Here is a 13240-nt window from a genome sequence, read left to right as displayed (position 1 = left end):
AGACAGGAGAATCACTGTGAGTTCAAGGCCAGCCTGGGCTACATAGGTGAGACCCTGTCTCAAAAAAGAAAACAAAACAAAAACCTCTAACTAGTAAAGAAACTACATGAAAGGAGAAAGGAAATACAGATTCTACAGGGTTAATAGCAAGATGACTTCTGAGGAGCTGGCACAGAAATGTATGCCTGGGTCAACAGTCGGGGCACATGCTGAGCTTCCTAATGGGCACAGGGTAAAGGAATGTGGTCTCAGTTAGTGACAGGAGTTATGTTAAACTATCTGAAGAAATGAAAGCAGGCCAGCTGCTCAGGAGACCACTTTCTCTGATACTGGGGTCTGAAGGAAGTGTCTCCCATGAGTCTATGGAAAGAAGATGCAGAGTGATAGGGGCTGCAGGATGACTTCCTTCCCTGCAGACTTTGACAGGTGCTTTCCATTGAGTTTCACCTTTCAGCTGGCCCTCAGCTGTTAAGGAATCCTGTGCTAAATTGTTTTGTTTCAGTCAGCAGTTAAAGGGATCAAGAAAGCCTCCTGAGCAATTATCCACCACCCAGCAGATTCTACAGATTTTCCTAGAAACTTGTGCTCAGACATTTGCCTCTGGTTTACAAAAGTTCAAAAAATCTTGGCTGGGTGTTATAACTTGGAACTCTCCCAAAGTGCCCAGAGCAGTATTTTGTTCCTGGACCGTTGAGTGACACAGTATTACCGCAGTAAATACATCATTGGCTTGCCCAAGCAGGATTCCTTGTCATTGCAGAGTAACTGCTTCCCAGAATCTTCTTTCATGTTCCCCTCTGCTGTGAAGAAGAGGGCCTGTGGCTTTGTGTGCAGCTGTGACATTTTAAAACCTTTTCCAAAGGGTGGCTGTTGCCTTGAGAACTATGTCCTGTTCAGTGTGAAAGAGCCTTGTAGATTTTATATAGTCATTTCTTTGGTGAAAATATATTCATAGAAACCGACCTCACAGCTTGTCTTTTTGAAATGACTTTTGGCTGTTTTCTTCCTTCTGTGTCAGCTGCCTAAACATTAAACAGGCAGTTGATGAAGCCTGTAGTTTGATATATATTGTGGATCCAGGTAATCAGAATCTTGATTCTCATCAACAGATGTTATTTAGAATTTGGTTTGAGTGACCTGCTGTGGTTCATACTGTGGTATAGAGAACGGAAGCCTGGGCATCCTAGTTCAAATAGGAATTCTAGTTTCACTACTTCCTGAAAGACATTGGAGTCGTAGTTTTTCCTGTCAAATGAAGTTCATATTCTTTACGTACTACAATGACTAAAGATTGATGAGATGATCTGTACCCACATAGTAGGTCCCCTGCTTGTGATAGATGATCAGAATTATAATCTGTTGATGTTGCTTCAGTGTCATGATGAGGATTATGATGGCTGACACTTAACACACTTGATGTGTCAGGCAGTGCTTTACAACTGTTAGGTCATTGACTCTTCTGACAGTTCTCTGAGGTAGTGCTATCATTACCCCAGCTTGTAGATGAAGAAACGGACAGAGGTTAAGTAAGTTGACTCAAAGTCAGAGCTCGGTTGCTCAGCCAGATCAAAGCACGTAGGCCTACACTGGGTAGCCAGAGCCCTGTCATTACACCATGTGATCTGAAATGATCAGTCTGGCCTGACTGAAAGACTGTATGAAGCAGTCTTTCTTGGAGAGATCCCTTAGCTAGTAGTTTAGGCAAGAATTAAGAAGAGAAGTGTGGATTTTCCACTTGGATTTAAATCCTGAATCACATCCTTGGCTTAATGACCTATTATGGCTTGTGCCTAGATGCCCCTCCAAAGCCTCATGCAGTCATAGACAGGGCTTTTTCCCAGAGGTGACTAGATCTAGAGTGTGTGATACTGGAATTGATTTATGATGCAGTGCTAGGATTAAGGGTACTAGGATTAAACGTGGGAGTGCTTCTTGCCCAAAGTAGCCTGGATACCAGGGACAGAAAGAGCTGTGATTGTCCCTTTTGCTTTGTTACCTTCTACCCACCATGAACTGTTTCTCCTCTGCCATACCACCCTACTTTGTAGACTGAAACTTCTACAAACTCCAAGCTAAATAAATTTTTCCTCCCTTAACTTGGGGTGTTGGATATTTTGTCTCAGCAACAAGAGAAATCACCACCTCATTTTCCCTAAAGTCAAGACAACTCAGTCCTTTAATGAGTTCAGAAGTAGGTTCGAAGTTTTTCTTTACTTGTGTAAAAGAGTAGGGAATACCCAGGGCAGAAGGCAACATTCAGAATTTTAGTTACTGACAAAACTGAGCATGGATAGAAATGCCCTTAAGGACAGATGGGAGGGTCTTTCTGGTGGAGGAGAAAGCCAGTGATCATATTTTCTTAGGGGGTTTTATGCTGTCATGGATCCAGAATACAGCAATAGAATGGAATATTTAGTGTGTTATGTGGGTTTCATTAAAATCGAGATCATTTTCATTTTGAATTTATATAAACTGTAAATTAAGTGATTCAGAACCCAGATGAATCCACACATTGACAAAAATCCATACTTAAAGTATAAACTATGGCTTTTTGATAATTAGCCAGTAATTTATAGTTTGCAGGAGAAAGGTTCAAAGCACACAAGCTAAAGTTCTAAAGAGCCCAAAGACCTTTGAGGTTTTTCCCTTTCTGTGTCCTACTTTTGTGATCTTGGGCAAGTTACTGCATAAAATCTAAATCTGTGAAATGGGGAGGATAATTTCTATCTATGGGCTTACTGTAAAAATTTACAGAGCATGCTTGGCACGTAATGAACATAAAAGCAGGAGAGTCATCACAGTAGGATTCACGGAGAAAGTCCTAAAACATATTTTCAGGAGACAAACTGATTTAATAGAAACAGGCAGGCAAGAAACAAGAGGGTGAATGTCAAAATGATGACATTCAAGGTTTTGAGAGTAAGTCAAGGAATCATGTTATCAGGGTAGGGCCCCCTCCTACTACTTCCATTCACCCTGGGATCATGTGTCCCAGGAAACGGAAAAAATGTACAGAGGAAAGAGCCTGAAATTCCCTCTGATGCAGCCAGACCTTGGCTTCCAGTGCTCAGGAAAGCGCAGGAGTACATGTGATCCAGTGTGAGCGCACTGTCAGTTCAAAAGTCCAGTGCCCTGTGCCCTGCTGTCAGAGTACCCATGCTGGGGCACAGGATTATGCATGGTGAGAATGTCTGTCTGCTTAAATAGGCCCTGTCTGCTTTGGAGTAAATGACTGCAAATGAAAACCTGTTGGAGATACCACAATGTGTATAATTTGAAAATAATTACACATTTTCAGAAAAATGACATAGTAATAAATTAGAGAACTTTATATGTATTTTTTAAACTACTAAGGTAGTCTTTACTGTTAGCAAATTTTAACGATATGAAAAAATGAAAGTACTCATAATCTCATTAGGATTCACATTTTAGAAATAAAGTTGTCTTTTTATCTTCCATGCATTTACATGTTTTTACAATTGTAATTATCCTGCAAATAGTGTGCTATATTTGCTGTCTTCATGTTTTATGGCATTAAATATTTTTGTAGGATCATTCTTAATATTTTCGTGGTATTTCAGTGGTAACTGTTTTAGATAGACATGAATTGTTCCCACATTTTGACTATGTTCTTAAATAAATTACAGCTGTCTTGGTATCTGTGGAGGACTGGTTCCACACTCTCCACATCCACAGATACCAGAACCTGCACATGCTCGAGTCCCTTGAATGAAATGGTGAACATTTGTTCTCGTTCTTTCACATACTTTAAGTCATCACTAGGTTACTTTATAATGCCTAATACTATGTAAATGCTGTGTAAATAACTATTATACTGCATTGCTTAGGAAATAATAACAATAGTCAGTACATAGTTAGTATGGGTACTATTCTTTTTCCTAAAGTGTTTCAGTCCATAGTTGGTTGGATCCACAAATGTGGATACTGTAGGTCAGCTGTGTTATAACTAAACTTTGTACTCATACTTCACTGTAAATTCAGAGAAGTGATGTCAATGTCTCATACACAATGTGCTGCTAGGAGGTACTGGGGCTAAAGGCCCAACCATGAGGTGATTTCCCAGAAAGCTGCTCTCCAAGTTTTGGGGTGACTCCTTCCTTTAATGGCCTAAATAGCCCACAGCTAAGTTGTCCAAAAGTTCAGCTAAGTGTGATTTTTCTGTGGCTACTTCCAGCAATGACTGTGCCCACATCCAGTGAACAACAGACACACCTGTCCATTGACAGGTGTTAGCATTGATGGGTGACAGGGAGCAGGGACTGTAAGAATCACCTGCATTCATACTTGTATTTACTTCACAGTTTTGAAGTTAGAACCCTACTATGTATGATGTTGAAACACTGTCTCTTTTTTATCTAAATCCAGTGAATGAAAGCTTTTAAAAGCACTGTGTAGACTTACGCACATGTATTTATTTAAATAGTCTAAAAGGGACTGGGTATATATAAGAACTCCGAGAAGAACTCTATTAAGAACTCTGGTGGAACTACTAATGAAATTCCAGTTAGAGAAAAGACCAAACAAAAAATGAATCTCTACAATGCTGTGGAGGAACATGTAACACAGGAGAGGAAAACTACGTGAAATGATTAACCACAAAGTACTAGATGTGAATAATCAACAAGGTGACAGTAGCTAAAAAATGCATGTAAAAATACGTGTTCTGCCTGAGAGCCCAGCGTGGACTCAGCAGCAGCGTTCCTCAGTCCCTCACACCTCCTTCCGTCTGAGCAAACACACCTTTCAGACAGGTTCCTGTGCCTCTCATTTTTTTTCAATAACCCTTAACAAATCACAGGAGCAGTCATTTGATTCTGACCATTGGTTAGGATGTTAGGAGTTTCCTGCAAACAACAACATTGTCATTTTGTTTGACAAAGAAATACATGAATAAATGTATAAAGTACCCCAATGTTTCATTAAGATCTGCCAGAATCCTCTGTGTGATACAAGATGGCTAGAATTCCTGGCCTCTGAGATGACTGAACCTTTGTTTCTTGTGTTTTCATGAATGTTTTGACAAAAATGTGATCCAGCAGCCAACTGTCTATCACCATAACCCAGAAACTTGAAATTTATTTTCTTAACTTTCATGTTTTTTTAAAGTTGCTTGAATTTTTGTACTTTTATCATATTAGAGTTCTCAACATACCTTAACCCGCTGTAATTCATTAGAATGATACTTATTAATAATAAGTACCACTGAAGGGGTGCATCCTGCCTAGCAGGCACATTCCTAAGGGTCACTCTTGAATCATCTCTGATCTCCATGATCATCCTTCAGGGTTAGTGTGGATCCCCAGGAAGGAGAGGCTCATGCCGAGAAACCGTGCGATCGTGTGCAACTCCAGGCCACTTACCTCTCAGCTGACCTGAGGGAGAACTGAGTGGGAGCAGATATGTGTGGGGGACCCCAGGCCCTCGAGACAAACTTCAGTGTTTTCCTTCAGCATTCCCAGCTTTCCCCAGTATGTGGTAATTTCTAAGTGTTAAATTCACTCTTTCAGACTCCCTCCCCTCCTCCTGCCCCTTTGGTCTTCCAGGCCCCCAGTACCGCCTGGAGAAGCAGAGCGAGCCTAACGTCGCTGTGGACCTGGAGAGCACGCTGGAGAGCCAGAGCGCATGGGAGTTCTGCCTGGTCCGCGAGAACAGTACGTTGGCCGCCTCGCTCCGTGCCTGCTTTGTCCATTGCAGTCGTGCTTAGGGCGCATGTGTTTGGGAACACTCACTGGCCTGGCTTCCTCAGGCAGATTGGAAGTGACTGTTTCCCAAGGCAGACCGCAGCCTTCGTGCCAGAAACGTATCCCAGAGTAAAATGATAGAGTCTGTGCTGTTTGGCAGTGTCCACATCCTGTTTAGCACTCTGTGATTAATATTTGTCTGTCGAGCTCTGTCTTCCTAAGTTAGGAACAGCCCTGGAAACAGCTTAGAGACGTCAGGCCTTTGCTGAAGCAAAAGCTATTTTTTATGTAAAGCAACTGGCCTTATATCACTGTTCAGACGTCGAGTTTCAGAGGATTGTAACAGTTTGAATATTCTTAGCAAAAGGAAAAGTTGTCATTCCTAGTGCCATGTTAGGAACTTTTTATAAAACTTCATTTGGTTTCTTTCGTTCGCTCTCAGTTTCCAGGTTGCTTCCAGGCCTTTGCTGCCCCTGCCATCTGTGTGCACTCCCGCTGACTCGGGGAGGCGCGGTATGAGAACGGCAGTGGCAGCAGCAGGCTGTGCTGGTCATTCGCTCCTGCTCCAGGGCTTTCACAAGGCTGCTGCTTCCACCTGGTACTCCCTTTTCCCGTTCTGCTTAACCCTCATGCTTCGTCCCAGCTTACAGGTCCCGTCTTCAGAGCGGCTGCCGTGACCCCCTGTCTCCTTACCTAGGTTTGATCATTCCTCTCTGGGGCGCCCTGTTGTCACAGAGCATGTATTTCTTCACTGCATATGCTTCTGTTTCTACCTGTATTTCTCTCAAAGGTGGATTAGTGTCCTGCCTCTCACTAGATTGTCAGGTCTGTGAGGATGCTGCTAACACCACTGTGCCCTGTTTTAACTCAGTAGCCCTATAACGGCCATACTGCGGGCCATCAGTAAATACATATGGCATGACGAGATGAACGGCAGCTCTTCATTCTAAGCCAGACCCACCTGCTGCCCTTTGGCTATGGCTCCTGTGGCCTCCTCTGGTGCAGCATCCTCACAGCTCACCAGGAAGGTGAAATGGGTTCTCAGCATGTGGCAGCTAATTCTCTAAGGAGGTTGGTCACAGTGTACAACCACAACTATAAGAAGCTTATGTAAATAACACAAAGAAAAATCATTGATTCTCAAACGGTCCCAAAAAATCTGCGTAAATAGGAAATGTTTGTTAAGATGTTCATTCTTATTAACAATCTATATATAAACATTTTAAACCAAAAGGTAGTTCTTTCTACCTATTGAATAAGCAACTCTTATCGAAAAGAACCTTCATGCCAGGCATAGTGATGCATGCCTGTAATCTCAGCACTCAAAAGGCTGAGGCAGGAGGATCACTGCAAGTTTGAGGCCAGCCAGGGCTACAAAGTGAGTACAAAGCCAGCCTAAACTGCATAGCGAAACCCTTGAGACCTTTGTCTCAAAAAGGCAAAGGAAAAAAGAATCTTCACGGATAGGGACAATACATACAAGGACATATAGGCATCCTCAAACTCTGGTAACAATAGAGTAACTTAGCATGGCTTATTTAGAAGTTCCCAGAAAGCAGCTCTCCAAGAGAGACTTTAAAATGTTTTATCCTGTGTTTCTGCTTTTGGAATTCTGTCTTGAGGAGAAAATATCAAAGATGCAGCAAGTATTTCTGTAAAATAATATTTGGTGTGAGTGTGTGTATGTAATGTGTGTGTTTCTGGTTTTTTGTTTTTTAAGTACTGAGAGTTGAACTCAGGGCCATGTACTGAGCTATACCCTTTTATATCCAAAATATCCTTTTTTTTAATGTTTTATCTTGAGATAGGCCTTGATAAATTGTTCACACTGCCCTTGAACTGGTGACCCTCCTGCCTCAGCCTTGTGAACTGCTGAAATTGCAGGCATGTGGCACTGCTCTCAGTATAATGATAGTTCTGTCCCTTTCTCCACACTCCCCCTTCCCTGTATTATTTCCAATTGGGAGGTGGTTTGTACCCAGGCCATCCTTAAACTTACTATAGCCCAGACTGACCTTGAACTTAGAATCCTCCTGCCTTAAGAAGATTTCCATGTGCTGGGATTATAGGTACATGCCACCACACCCAATTTCACAGTATTTTTCCTAATATCTAAACTGATCTGAATGTCAGATGATTGATGTCTCCCTATTGATTTCCTGTAGGATATGCTGTCTGATCACAGTGAAATCAAGGGGAAAAATAGAAAAACTGCAGGTGTTTGAAAATTAAGACATAAGCTTTTGAAGCTGTGTGTGTGTGTGTGTGTGTGTGTGTGTGTGTGTGTGTGTGTGTATTCGGTACCAGGGATCAACTCATGACCACGCACTTGGAAGACAGGCACTTATGCCACTGAGCTAAATCCCTGGCCCCAAAGCTGTGGTTTTTTAAAAAAAGATAATAATTTTTTAAAAATTTTAGCCAAAGGCCAGGGATTTAGCTCAGTGGCATAAGCACCTGCCTGGCAAGCACAAGGTCATGAGTTCATTCCCCGGTACCACCAAAAGAAAAATTTTTTAGCCAGGTATGGTGGTACACACCTGTATTCCAGCCTCCAGAAGACTGAGGCAGGAACATTGCAAGTTTGATCTAGGCTGGGCTATTTAGCAGCTTATTAAGAGCCTGCCTCAAAATTTAAAAGCAGGAGAGGGCCAAGAATGTAGCTCAGTGTGAAAGCCCTGGGTTCAATCTATAGTACTGAGGGATTATATATATACATACATATATATAATTTTTATGAAAATTCTGTGTATTGGGGATATGGCTAAAATAGTATTTTAAGGAAATTTTATAGCCTTCAATTTTACAGTCTTTTAGGTATTACAAAAGAAGAGCTAAAAATAATGAGCTAAGCATTCAGCCCAGAAAATTAAAAAAGAGACTGGGCATAGTGGCACACACCTTTATCTCCAGCACTCAGGAGGCTGAAGCAGGAGGATCACCACAAGTTCAAGACAAGCCTAGGCTATATAGTAAGTTCAGAGCCAGCCTGAACTACATAGCAAGACCTCATCTCAGAGAAAAGGAAGAAAATTAGAAAAAGAGACCTAAAAGGGAAGCAAAGAGCAGAACTTTATAAAAATCATAAATATCAAAAGGAAGGGTTGGTTTTTTGAAGAAAACTAATCAAACCAATAAAACTCTGATTAAATGAATTAAAAACATGGTATAGAAATAACAGAAAAATACTAATAGTAATAGGACTGACAAGAAAATACACTATAGATCCTACGACATTAAACAAGTCACAGATTATTTTGAAAACTATTTAAAAAATTTTGAAAATGTAGATGAAAATAACAAATTTCTAAGAAAAACCAGCTTATCAAAAATTGACCTAAAAGAAATTGAAAACCCAAATGCTTCCATAATTATTTTAAAAAGTCACATTAGTAACTAAAAACCTTACTCAAAGAAAATCCAGTCCCAGATGACTTCATGGCTAGCTCTGTGAGGGAGTAAATAACCCTAATCTCACATCAGCTATTTTCAGACTAGAAAAACGCTTGCCTTTTCTGATTCATTTAAAGAGGCTGTCATAATCTTGATGCCAAACCCCAGTAGAGACCACACAAGAAGAAATTCTTCATACTTGTCTTCCAAACACAGATTTGAAAACCCTAAACATAGAATAAAGTCCAGCGTTTTATTGAGAAAATACATCGCCAAGTTGAATTTATTCTAAGAGTACAGAATTGGTTTAACATTAGAAAAACCCAGTCCATCTAATTTGTCGCAACACCAGATTAAAAAGGAGAAATATGAGGGCGGGGGATTTAGCTCAGCGGCATAAGCGCCTGCCTTGCAAACAGGCAGTTATGAGTTCGATCCCCAGAACCGATAAAAAGGAAAAAGAAAAAAAAAAAAAAGGAGAAATATGTTTTAGTAGATGTAGAATGTTATTCAGCCAATAAAAGTAGTGTTTGGTATTGAGAAAAAGTAATTTTGATATGATACTACAGAGAAAGAATGGCAGAATTACAAAATAGCACATATAAGCTAGTGTGAGAACAAAACAAGCAAAAAAAAAAGAAAAGAAAAATTAGAAGGAACTCCTTGGCAAGTGCAAGGTCCTGAGTTCTAGTCCCTGTAACCCCCCAAAAATTTTTAAAGATCATATAAAAATTAGAAGGAAAATGTTCATTGTGGTTATCTTTGGTTGACAGTAACTACCTGAGTAATTCATTTTCCTCTTCGATACAGACTTGTGCTTTTCAGAGTTTCTAAAGTGAGCATATGTGATTTTCTGAGAAAAAGCACACCAGAAATAAGGGCAAGTTCATATACACAAAGGTTAATGAGAACCTGTCCTGTGTAAACTTCGGACATGCGAAGTCGCAGACACTTGGAGTACCCTGGCCTGCCCAAGGCAGTGGCACCACATACCCCTGCCTAACGTGGATGAATTCTTCCTGATACCAGTGGCCAGTCACTGCCGTACTCTTGGTCATTTTCTCTTGGAAGACTGTTTGTTTAGCATCCTGGTAAATATTTTGGGTAGGTAACACTTTTGGACATCAACAGTGTTTTTGTTCAGATGACCTAAGTGTGCTCATGGGGAGCCCCGTCTGCCCACGCTCTGCTTTCCCTCCCAGGGGAATAAAGAAGCATTGTTGCTCTCTTCAGTGTTGTTCCAGGGCTCCCCAGTACACAGCAAGCATATTCTGTGTGTCTGTGGGAATCACTTTGTCCACACAAGCAGACACACACTCAATGTCTATAGTTCCACTTTTTAAAAAGCACATGATAGTGAGCCTTTCCCCTTAACATATTAGCAGTATGTCATATATATGATTCCCTGCTAATCACATACTATGGTATGTGTGAATCCACCAATTCCTTTTTAACTGCTGCACAGTATTCAGCAGTGTACAGTGTATCATGATCTCAGCTTAGCTATGCTTTCGTTTCCACAATAAGGGCCAACTTCCTCCCATTAGGATACAGAAGCCATGAGGACGGTGGATAAAGCTTTGGATCTGGACTTGAGTTGGTTGCTCCATTTCTAAGCATGAGCAGTCTTAATTTAGTCGTGTGACCTTTTGGGCCTCGTTGTCTCTCTCAAAGGATTTGTAAGATGCTTCCACTTCTTACATTCTGTGAACCAAATCAGCTCACAAAAGGGTAAAGACAGGCAGCAGCTGGAAATCAATGAACTATTATAACTAGTTTGCACAATGGAAATAAATTGGTAAAAATGGTTCATACAAAGTTTTTTTATTTTTTTTTAAAGTAGTAAGCCCAAATAAGAAGCAGTAGCTACCTAAGAAAAAGTAGGGCTGAAGCAAAGGAGAGTATTTTTAAAATAGAATTGCTTTCACTTCTGCTGGTGTGTTTGACCAGGACAAGTACACTGTCCATAAAGCGGTTTCAGAAACAAGCAAAGTTATGACCGTGTGCTGTGCACCACTGTGGAACCCTCTGCACGGGCCCACATTTGATGGGGCTGCTTTTAGCTCTGTGACTGCGGACACTTGACTTAACCTCTCCTGGGTGGTTTGTCTGCCCTCACAAGGTCAATGTTGGATTCAGTGAATTTTAATTCTAATGCTCCAAGCACACTGCCTGTTACCTAATAAGCACTCAGTAAATGTTAGCCACAATGAATGAATAAGGGAAGAGCAGCGTTCTTCGGCTGATGTTGCAGATGGGCAGAGGCGTGAGAGTCTGCAGGCACAGAACTCCCAGCACATCAAAGGCACAGAGAGGATGGACAAGGAGTACGGGTGAAGGATCTGTAAGCCTGTGTCATGGGACCAAAGAATGTAGAAGAGTGGTATTTTCCAAATGCGTTTCAGTGTTCCCGAATGGATATATATTTTATAAATAAAACCATTAGATTGAAAAGACGGTAGCTGGGCATGGTGGACACACCTATAATACCAGCCCTTGGAAGACTGAGGCAGGAGGACCTTGAGTTTGAGCCTGGGTTACCCAGTGACCAACGTGGACTACAAAGCAAGACTGTCTCAGAAGACAAAAAGAAAAATTTGCCATGAATGGATAAAAGCCTTTCAATTTTTCTTCAAAGATGGATCATAAAATGTTTATAGCAGTCATGTCAAAGGACATTTTAAAAATTATTTATTCAGACCTTCTTTTGTAAGGCGTGTGCTAAACATTTTGTGAGTACTTTCTGACAATTTTTACAGCTGCCCTATATGTCATATTTCTTGTGAAGAAAGGTTGTGTCTCGCCTAGAGATGCCAGCCAGTAAATGATGGGACCAAAATTTTAAGTCAGCTATCTGACTCCAAAGCCCGCTCTGAGGTTGTTGATAACCTAAATTTTCAACCGTGAGAATGGCAGTGACAATTGTCTTCATATGCTGTGAGAGAAAAGCTTGCAAATGAAGCTGATATGACAAGAGTTTCTTCCTAGGGACTAAGAGCTAACATTTGTGCTTGGATCTTGGCCTAAATAAGAAAATGACAAGCCAAAGTCCTTGAGCTTTCCAGTCTGGATTCTTGTCTGATAATCTACTTGCATCCTTCAGCCAACTATCTGCTCGAAGCTGGAATCAGACCAGAAGGAAGCAATGAGTTCGTTATGGAGAGGATGTAATGTCACTAGACTTCCATTCTTGTCCAAGCATCTATATAAATCCTGACACCCAACCGAGTCTGTTTTCTTTTCTGCCAAGTGTTCTTGGTGACCTTTCCTACTGATCGTATGTGCATACCCCATCCAAAAAGAACCAGTTTATTCTTTCCATGGTTTTGAGAGAGAAACTGGAATGTCCCAACACCAGATCCAAAATAGGCCTCATATTAAATCAATTTCATGAAACACCTAAAAGAGTCAGATGTCCTGTCTTTCTGTTTTATCACTCACTGTGTGGTGGGAGTTCTAGGCCAGAAGCCTGATTCCAAGGGTCCCAAGAGACCAGGTTAGGACACCTGCCCCTCAAAGGCTCAATCAGAGAAATGAGTGGTGGTGAAGCCAGAAGGGAATCTATTCAGTGTAGCCACACTGGAATGGAAAGGGGGCCAGCATCCCTGTCTTTGGGGTACTGACAGTGAGCTTCAGGATTGTACAGGCTGGGATAAAAGTCAAGGATAAAAATATGAATGGTCCAACAGTTTTGTCACACTGGTCTGATTGATTGTTTTCTGTCTGGTTCATTGAGGTCGGCCTGGCCTTGGGCAGTTCAGTTCCCATTATGAGATGATTTCTCCAATTAGGGGGTGTCAGTTCCCATCATGGGGTGATCTGCCTGCCTGAAAGACACTGGAATTTTGTTTTTTGTTTTGTTTTTTCTTTCTTTCCTTTCTTTTCTTTCTTTTCTTTCTTTCCCAGCTCTTACTATGCAGTTCATGCTGGCCTTGAACGCACTATGTAGCACAAGCTGGTTTTAAACTCCCTGCAATCCTCCTGACTCAGCCTCCTGAGTACTAAGATTACAAGTGTATGCCAGCATACCTGACACTGTTCTGGAATCCTGGAAAATGTCTTAGTTACTCTTATCCTGAGATCTTTAACCTTGAATGAAAATGAGAGAGGGTACATAAATTTAGGGTTCATCAACCTTGTTTTAC

At 41.2% G+C, this 13240-nt stretch overlaps 1 protein-coding gene across 9 annotated transcripts in view; it reads left to right on the top strand.

The window, feature by feature from the left end:
- Mapkap1 (MAPK associated protein 1) overlaps positions 1-13240 on the top strand; it is a 233627-nt gene that overhangs the window by 171348 nt on the left and 49039 nt on the right. For 7 of the 9 annotated variants that reach the window (XM_063227611.1, XM_013153475.3, XM_005004030.4 and 4 more), the window contains one exon: positions 5565-5672. The exons of the other annotated variants lie outside the window; for them this stretch is intronic. In XM_063227611.1, the coding sequence (XP_063083681.1) occupies positions 5565-5672 (108 nt within the window). The remainder of the gene's footprint in view (positions 1-5564; positions 5673-13240) is intronic. 9 annotated transcript variants of the gene reach the window in all.

Source organism: Cavia porcellus, unplaced genomic scaffold (genome assembly GCF_034190915.1).
Source record: "Cavia porcellus strain 051 isolate PalLab524CR breed Dunkin Hartley unplaced genomic scaffold, mCavPor4.1 scaffold_1, whole genome shotgun sequence".
Lineage (NCBI taxonomy): Eukaryota > Metazoa > Chordata > Mammalia > Rodentia > Caviidae > Cavia > Cavia porcellus.
Note: the sequence above shows the minus strand (reverse complement) of the source record. Positions and strands in the feature narration are given on the sequence as shown.